This window comes from Egretta garzetta, unplaced genomic scaffold (assembly GCF_000687185.1).
Source record: "Egretta garzetta isolate BGI_Z169 unplaced genomic scaffold, ASM68718v1 scaffold297, whole genome shotgun sequence".
Taxonomy (NCBI): domain Eukaryota; kingdom Metazoa; phylum Chordata; class Aves; order Pelecaniformes; family Ardeidae; genus Egretta; species Egretta garzetta.
This window is the reverse complement of record NW_009260410.1, coordinates 5,110,870-5,119,810: the sequence shown is the minus strand read 5'-3', so window position 1 is coordinate 5,119,810 and position 8,941 is coordinate 5,110,870. Positions and strand designations below refer to the sequence as shown.

The following is an 8,941-nucleotide window of genomic DNA, read 5'->3' as shown; positions in this document are numbered from 1 at the left end:
GGCCCTGCCGCTGCCAGACTGGGTGGCGCAGCTGGGGGCTCGCGTCCCTCCCCAGCGCTGGAAGCCGCTGTGCTTGTGGAGTACTTCGGCCCTGACTCTGGGCACTTGCCTGGTCCCTAGTTGAAGGCACGCTTGTTATTTACTGTCATTAATGAAGTGTAAACCTTGGCAGTGTAAATATGTAGTTGGTAAATTAAAAACTGGTTAGAAAAATTGGAGTCTAAGACTGAATAAAAAAAAATCTGATTAAAAAATAGTCTGCCAGGACTCCTTAATTTGCACATATTGAACGGAAAACATGATTGGAAAGCAGGAGACTTAAGATGTGAGTTTTACGGCTTTTTCTTTAACAGTTGAGGATCTGATAGTGTTCTTGTCTTTAATGTTAATACTAGCACTATTGTATCAACTTAGCAACTTCAGACCTATTATAAAGTACATTAAACCTATTATAAACCTGATTTTGACATACTTCAGACATACTGTAGTCTCTCAATCTAATTGACTAAATGTGTCAAAGTATGCGGGGTTTTATATGTATATTGAACAAAGTAGAAAAACCTATAGACCAACACATTAAGTGCATGCCAAGCGATGCAAAATAAAGCAATTTTAAGAGTTGAGTGTTTTAGAACGAGGTGGTTTCACTTCATGGAAACCCTGATTACCATGGTTGATGTTACAACACTAATGTCTCGCTTCAAACTTGAAACAAATGTATTTTCCAGCACCAAGTTAATTCACCAAACAGGATTTATTCCTGATTTTATAAATTCTGAGTAAGGTGTCCATGCTGGGGCCTCCCATGAGGACTGCTTACCTTTAGAGAGCAGGGGATGGTGATGTGGGCAGGTGGGTCAGCCTGCCCCGAGTTGGTCTGTATGACTTGGCAGGGAACTGCCCCTCCAAGGGCTCTGCCTGGAGGTTGGTGTACCTGGAAGAGGTTGGGGAACGTCATGCAAGAGTAAATGAAGCCTACGCACTCCTCTGTCATGATGCAAGTTGTTTGCATAACATTCTCCTCCTTTTTGGCACGGACGCAGGCGACAGCACCAGGCTGTTCCTTAGGGATGAAACTTGCTTGGAAATGGAAAACATGGTCTATTATTCATGTTTATTACAGTGATGCCTTGTAGGCCTGCTGGATGTGGGGCTTAATTCTGAGAGACGCTGCACAGATAACTATAGCAGAAAGCCTTTCATCCAAAGGTTTTGTAGTTTTAGATCAATGAGACAGGGCGGGCTGAGGTGGAGGTAGTGTGCGTGAGAAATATGATGGATGCACTTGTCATGGCAGTTTCTCCAGCTGGGGGATGAGTGAGGTGAGTTTTCTGTGGAAGATGGATAGTTTTTAAGTCTACTTCTCTAGTACAAACCTCTTCTGAATCAAATAATAATTAGTGACTTAAAAGGTTTATTCAAGAAACATGTTTTCTGTTAGCATATTTTAAAATATTTGTGCGAAAGCTTTATGTGGAATTTCATGTGTTTGCTACAAAGTCAGTTTGCTAGTTAGTGGAAGTCTGAAAGGGGTAAGATAAGATGTGATGCCACGTTGGCTCGCTTTGATTTATACAAAGCAAACAGCAAGCTCGTCTGCTCCATTCTTACAGCTGCATGTTGCTTGAGATATTAATTAATGATTCCTGTTTTGAAATTCTACTCTTAAGAGTATGTTTTCTGAGAATGTATAAATCTAAATCTTTTTCAGTGATTTTGCTAGGTATTTAACAGGTTAAGCTACTCTCGATTGCTTGCACTGTCTTCTGATGAACAAGGGGGTTTTTTACCTCTGTAGGGGTTTTTTTTTTTTTGTCTTTTTACATTCAGTATGCATCCAAACCCTGACTTTGAGTCTCTGCTTGGTGAGTCTTAATTATACTTTAATTCTCAAGGCCTAGTGAATGGAATATATATGCTGAATTAAACTTTTATTTAAAAACAGCAGTACTCCGTCACCCCAGATCAAACTTTCCGTTGGTTTGCAAGTGAAGTTTCAATGCCTTGTGCTGCAAGTGCCATGGTATTTTCCCTGAGAGGTTTAGGGGTTTGCTGCCCCAGTCTGATCTGTTGATTGGCTTGCCCCCCTGACACACAGTGCAGAGCAGGTGTTTTGGGGTTTTTTTCCAAGGTTTTGGGAAGAATTGACTCCAAGGGGAGAGCTGAGTTTTTATTACACTATATTATTATTTTCCTTACTATCATTCCCCTTTGTTTTATAGGGAACTTCTTGTAGTGTCAGGTTGTCTTGAATAGATTAGCTTTTTATCCTTTCTGATCTTGAAATCCTCTTCATTATTAGGAGAGCTAGATTAAATGAGGATCAATACAAGAAATAAAAAAGGCAAGAATGCCAAGAACATACTTAACTAAATGCAGAATGCCCATATTTGCCTCTTTCCACCTACCTGCCGAAGAGCCTCGTTACAGTCATAAAATGACCGTTGCCTTGTCATCGCTGAGTTCCTTGGGACAGATGGTTTTTCCTCTGTTCATCAGATAGTTGCTCAAAGGTACAAGCCTGCAGGAAAGTTGCGGTAGCTGTTTGCAGAAGATGACTGGATGAAAGACGTGTTGTAGGTGTAAGGGTTTGAAAGTGGATTTTGACTTGCTGGAAGAATAGGTATAAACCAGGTGGCAATCTGTATTAGGAAACCTAGGGAAAAATAGTAGACCCTAGTACTTGCATAAAAAAAAAAAATCCTATCTGTGCAAAGCTTGACGGAAGAGTAATCTTGTGGTTAACGAGTATATTCTTTATATCTGAAAAGAAGCACATGCACTTGTGCGTAAACAGGCTCAGAGCACGAGTGATCTTGCAGAGTAATCCTCAGTCTAAGATGGCTGGGTCGGCCGCAAGCTTCCTGTGCAGCTGTCAGCAAGGGGCTCCTGGGCCTGCACGATAGGATTGTGGGTTGCGGGGGAAATGAGCAGTTCAGATTTTAATGAAGTCTTTTTCAGTTGTAGCCATGTCAAGGGTGATGGGATGATGAGGGAACAACGGCTCACTTCCCCGTTCTGAGTGGTTTGGAAACATAAACCTGTGGGAAGACAAAACCTTGTTTCTCTGTCGGAGGACCAAGGTGCTTTCTTGTGACATACATCTGCTGTGCTGTCCCCTTGCTACGCCTCTTCCCTTTCACTTTGTGGGGCTTTCTCAGTATCTTTGCAGACGTTTCTTGCAATTCGCGTGTTAGGGCTTTGTTCTGTGTTTGTGCACTTACCCAAGTTTAGGGAAGATGGCTTCAAAACTGTTACTCCTGTTTTTCTGAGGGATGTTACTGTTCTGCAACCTCTCTGGTCTCACTTGTCCTGGCTGGACTGATGACATTCAACAGACCTCTATCAAAACTGCGCGCTCTGTTCTGCTTCAGACAAGTTAAAACTTATATTCACACTGATCCATTCTCTTTACTCTCTGAACCTTTCTTCCTCACCCCTTAATCTCTATTGTTTATTTTAAAGTTGCTGGTAGTGCTGTCTTCTGTCCTCCTGCTATCTTGTGGATCAGAAAACGTTTTTGCGAAAGGAAGATACAGTATTTAAAGGCTATGCTTAAAATAACCGGTGGGTAACTAGTCTCTTCTCACTTAGAAGTATGTTGGTTTTCCGTCTGTTTTATTCGCTGCACATTCAATCCCTGACTGGCATGGCTTTTTTGTCAGTAGAAGGAAAGCCCCATAGACTATTAAGTTTTTTGTAGATTTTTCAGTAACAATACCACTTCATTGCTGTTGTCATCTTCAGTCATTTATTTTTAGAATTTAAAAAATTGCTAAATAGAATCACTTTCAAAAACCTGACTCTGAAATAAACTAGTGATCAAAACATTAAAGAATGCCATATGGCTTCTACTAGTCTTGATGATGTTATATTTCTGAAGAGTATATTCTGTGTTATTAATAATACTCAATGAAACACTCTCAGGGTGGGAAAATATTTACTGACATTATTATGAAATATACTTTTCATAGCGTTCTTACCCAAGATGTTCTAGTCAAAATACTAGGAGCATATCTTTTGGATTAATCCTTGCACACAGTGGGTTAGAAGAAGATGGATGCTGGGGCAGATAATAAGATGGAGGGGGGAAGAAGATGTGGCAACTCAAGTGTTTAAAGATTAGTTGTATAACCATTCTTAAGATACCCACTATTCATACAACATACAAAACTGAAGTCCCATTCCAATAGACAAGGGAAACTGAATTTGAAAAGATTGAATACTAACTTCTCTAAAAGCCTTTGGTATAATTTACTTGAAATCAGATGGTTTGGAGCTCATATGTAAGGGTAAGGAATATGGCTACGTTGCTTAAATCGGGATAATTGCAATTCATACTTACAAAGAAGTTGTCCTATTACCCGAGTGGTTAAAATGTGAGTGCTGTCTTGTCATGTCATGGGGACAGGAGAGGGAATTTGTTCTTCAAAATTAAGTGCTGTCAAGCTCTGATAGAGCTAGTAAGCAAGTTGCTGTGAATAGATGAGCATATACTGGTTTTGGTAGGACACAGGAACAACACTGAAACCTCAGTTACATCCCCTTGACATTAGTGGGGCCCTGCTCAAGTTCTGGAGTCTTTGTTGTCAAAACAAGGGGAGGAGTAAGGAAGATAAAAGCACAGATGATGCCTGATCTAATTTACTCATTAGAAGGACTTGTTTTGTGGATGTAGAAGCCAAAAATGAGCAAATGCATGGGCAAAAAACCCATAGTCCTTCCAACTGTCAGGTGAAACTGGCTGACTAAACCAAAAATTGCAGGAGCTAACTAAACAGCAGATGTTTTTTGATTCATGTGGCTTTTGATGGTAGCAGGTAAGAGCAAGAAAATGTATTTTCACATTTGACTGTTCTAACAACTTAATTAGGACTTTTTTCTAATCTTGTGACACTTGAAAATTAGGACTTTTTGTAATTTTTTGACACTTGAAATATTTTTTTTAATCTGATTGTCTCTGAAGAAACTGGAGAAAAAAACAGTCTGTGTGTATGCACTGGCATTGCTTTTATTAGCTTCTGGCCTTGAATACATGAATATGTAAGGTTCCAAGATTTTTATGCAACCTTTTCTCCCTAGGTGAAGCCAGAGATCCTCGAAGATAGTATCCCGTAGAAATGACATTTAAAAGTGAAAACCACACACAAACCTCATGAGTGTTTGGGATTTTAATAACTGTATTTTAGACTTGTCTATCACTGAACTGTGTAAGGTTTAGATTATTTTAACGGGCTATTGTTTTTAGAAGTATCCATGGCTTGTTCTGTCAGCTGTTATGTGTATGCTGGGTCAGTAAGATCAATTCATTTAACATACTTGTGAATGTTAGAGTCTCTTTTCTTGTGTTGGTTTACAAATCCATTGTCAGTATTTAAATACATTCTAAATAAAATAATTTAAAGGCACTGGATATATCAATGCATGACTAATTTTAAGGAGACGATACCGAGCTTTCAGTTGGGTTTTGAAACACTGTGATTTCATTGGAGCTCTTCTAGTGGGAATAAAGTGCAGACCTGCAAAAAAATACTTCAGTTCCTAGAGAAGATATTTCCGGTCATAAATTCTCTTAGAGAAATTTCAGGTTCTTCTGGAATAAAATGCTCTCTTCAAATATTGATCCTTGAAAAGGTTCCTATGTGAAAGCAAACACCAAAGGGGTGACAAAACCAAAATATATTAAATGTTCAACTTTCTCATAATGAACATTCAACTTTCAACAGTGTTCAACTTTCTCAATGAAGATGAGCTAATACTCCTAGGTTAAATTTACAGGTATTAATATAGCAAAACAGTTGCCTAATATAATGATTTTGAGCGGTCAGCCTGCTGGCAGAGCTTTTGTTTTTCATTCCTTGAAAGGAAAGCTTCTGTTAGCTAGCCTAGCTTATTAGAATAGTTTGTTGGTTTTAAATGTGAAAGCTGGTTCGTCAATTGAAGTCTAAATAGTGGTGAATTTATTTTTGAGTGTTGCTTGTCAGTTTTGCAGTCTTTTACTTCTGCAAAGCATCAGCGTGGGCAGCCACAGTACAGTTATCTCCCAGTCCACTTTTCTTCAATTTCAGAATTTGACTTGAAGAGATCATTGTAGGGCCTGTACTTACTTTCTATCGCTGTGTTTCTTTGCTCCTTGATCTTTGATGCCTTTGAGGTTGTTATCCTAATTTTGAGGGCCCCTTGTTCTAGTCTTAAAGCCCCATCCTAATTCCCACCTCTCTTGCATTCAGCCTAGAAGCTGAAACCTCCTGCGAATTTTTGCTGTGATTGTGGAGTGCTTAGAAAATCACATTTCAAGAGGAGATTGATGAACCTTTTGAAGGCCATCAAGAGGCTTTGGATAATAATTTGTTTTGATAATTAAAACCCCCCATATATATATATACGTGGCTGCATTATTTAATTCCAAAATCATGGCTATCCTCTGGTATAGTAGGGAATACTGGAAATAAAGCAGCCTTGGGGGAGAAAAGGCAACTTGAAAGAAAAGTCTTGCAAATGCTAGCTCTTAATTGCCACAGTAACTTTCAATATAGAAATTATTCTCTGTCCTAAACATGAAAGAAGTCTTACTGTGCAATATTAAAGCTACTGTTGGGAGAACTTCACAGAATTGGTCATAAACTACATTTTTATTGATGCTGCCATGTACCAATAGTCTAGACAAATGGCCTTTCCCACCCTGACACTGCATTTATTGCATTTATTGCAGTGACATAAGAATGTCACTTTCAAAAATAAAGCCATTTTGTCCTTGATAACTGGCGTTGCAGGTCTGTTCTCATGTGGTACGTTAACCATGTTATGTTTTATTTGTTCACAGGGTAGACCTAGTTCCTTGAGTGCGCATCAGATATTGGATGCTTGTGGTAAACCATGGCAGCTGATGATAAGGTTGCCATTCTAACCGACGACGAAGAAGAACAGAAGAGAAAGTATGTGCTTGCTGATCCTTTCAGTGGTATTTCCAAGGATCAAGACTTGCCACCCCAGAATGAGTCCCCTTCGATGGAGACAACCGCTGTCCCAGATGAAGAGCTAGATTGGTTAGAGAAGCACTGTGTCAAAATAAACAATGATCTTCTGATCTCAAAGGTCTTTTATTTTTTCTTCTATTCTGCATATGGCTCGCTCTACCCCTTGCTGCCTGTGTATTACAAGCAGCTGGGTATGTCACCCAGTCAGAGTGGACTTCTGGTGGGCATCAGGTACTTTATTGAGTTTTGCAGTGCTCCCTTCTGGGGAGTGGTGGCAGATCGCTTCAAGAAAGGGAAGATCGTCCTACTCTTTTCGCTTTTATGCTGGGTTTTATTTAACCTGGGGATTGGATTTGTTAGACCAGCCACCTTAAGATGTGTACCAAAGGGCCTTCCCCCAGCACATCCCACCAATGCAAGCAGCCTTTTAACAACAGTTTCGCAAAATGCCTCAATGTCTTCTCCGCTAATGACAGTGAGTACTGCATCCCCGGAAGTTCGTGGGAAGAGAGACCTGCTCACTTCCAGTCCAGTCACTTTGCAAACAACAGGGACAGCTAATCCTGAAATAACATTCCTGTTACCTACGCAGAGCAATGATGTGGAGTTTGTCTTGGAAAACAGTACCCATTTTATTTTGAAAAACACCACCACTAGCCCAGTCTCACCAGGGAATGCAACTCCGACTACCACCCCAGCTGCCACCACCACAAAGCCGATGCCTTCTGACCAAGCTGTGCTCGTTTATGATCAACAAGAAGTAGAAGCCATCTTTCTACTCATTCTGCTGGTTGTCATAATAGGAGAATTTTTCAGTGCTTCCTCTGTTACTATTGTGGACACTGTAACACTGCAATACCTTGGCAAACACAGGGACCGATATGGCTTGCAGCGTATGTGGGGGTCTCTGGGCTGGGGGCTGGCCATGCTCTCCGTGGGAATTGGCATTGACTATACCCGTACAGAAGTTGGCATTGAAGGTCAAGGATGTAAAGCTCCCGAGTACAAGAACTACAGGATAGTTTTCATCGTTTTTGGTGTTCTGATGACAATGGCATTAATTGTGGCCACCCAGTTTCGATTTCATTATGCTCACTTCAAGCAAGATGAAAATAAGAGAAAAGAGGTAGAAATCTCACAGGTAGACAGAAGTGCCTCCAACGAATCCTCCGATAACACTCCTACCAGTATGAGCCAGTCGCAGTCGTTCAGTTTTTGGGACCTGATAAAACTGCTGTGTAGTATCCAGTACGGCTCCGTGCTCTTTGTGGCGTGGTTCATGGGGTTTGGATATGGCTTTGTGTTCACGTTTCTTTACTGGCACTTGGAAGACCTGAACGGCACCACCACCCTTTTTGGAGTTTGTTCTGTGCTCAGTCACGTGTCTGAGCTGACGGCCTACTTCTTCAGCCACAAATTGATTGAATTGGTTGGTCATATCAGGTAAGATGTTAGCAATCATTAAAGAGCTGTACAAGAAATGTTGAATTTCAGGCCTAGCCTTGTGTTACAAAGTGACATTCAAGTTAATCCTTTTATTTTAAAATTCCAAGTCCTTCTCAGTTACATAGGTTGCCTGATGGAGTCTTTTATTATTATTGTAGGAGTTTAAAAAGCCCTGAAATGCTTCCTTCGCATTTTAGTTGCGTGTTGGTGCATTATGCCTGGCACCGTAACCTTTTGTAGACGGTTCCAGAAGACATAGTAGTTCACTGATGCAAAGCTCTGTTAGAGATCTTTACAAATCGCCGCCCACTCAAGGATTGTCTGTTTTGACATACAAATACCATTAATTTTACAGTTCTTTTCCTGACGAGTAGCAGCATTCTGGAAACCTGCTTTAGCCTGTTTCTCCTTGCGGGGAAGCTCTTTGCCCCCACAGTAGCCTGGAAAGTTGTCACTTGCATGCTGAGGGGGGAGGAAGATGAGATGAAGAAGGGAGGTGAGCACCTCCTGTGCACATG

The 8,941-nt window shown here is 40.6% G+C and overlaps 1 protein-coding gene across 1 annotated transcript in view; it reads left to right on the top strand.

Annotated features, from left to right (window-relative positions):
- MFSD6 (major facilitator superfamily domain containing 6) overlaps positions 1-8,941 on the top strand; it is a 31,384-nt gene that overhangs the window by 2,607 nt on the left and 19,836 nt on the right. The window contains exon 2 of the mRNA XM_009643597.2: positions 6,824-8,420. Coding sequence (XP_009641892.1) covers positions 6,877-8,420 — 1,544 coding nt within the window. The 5' untranslated portion in view covers positions 6,824-6,876. The remainder of the gene's footprint in view (positions 1-6,823; positions 8,421-8,941) is intronic.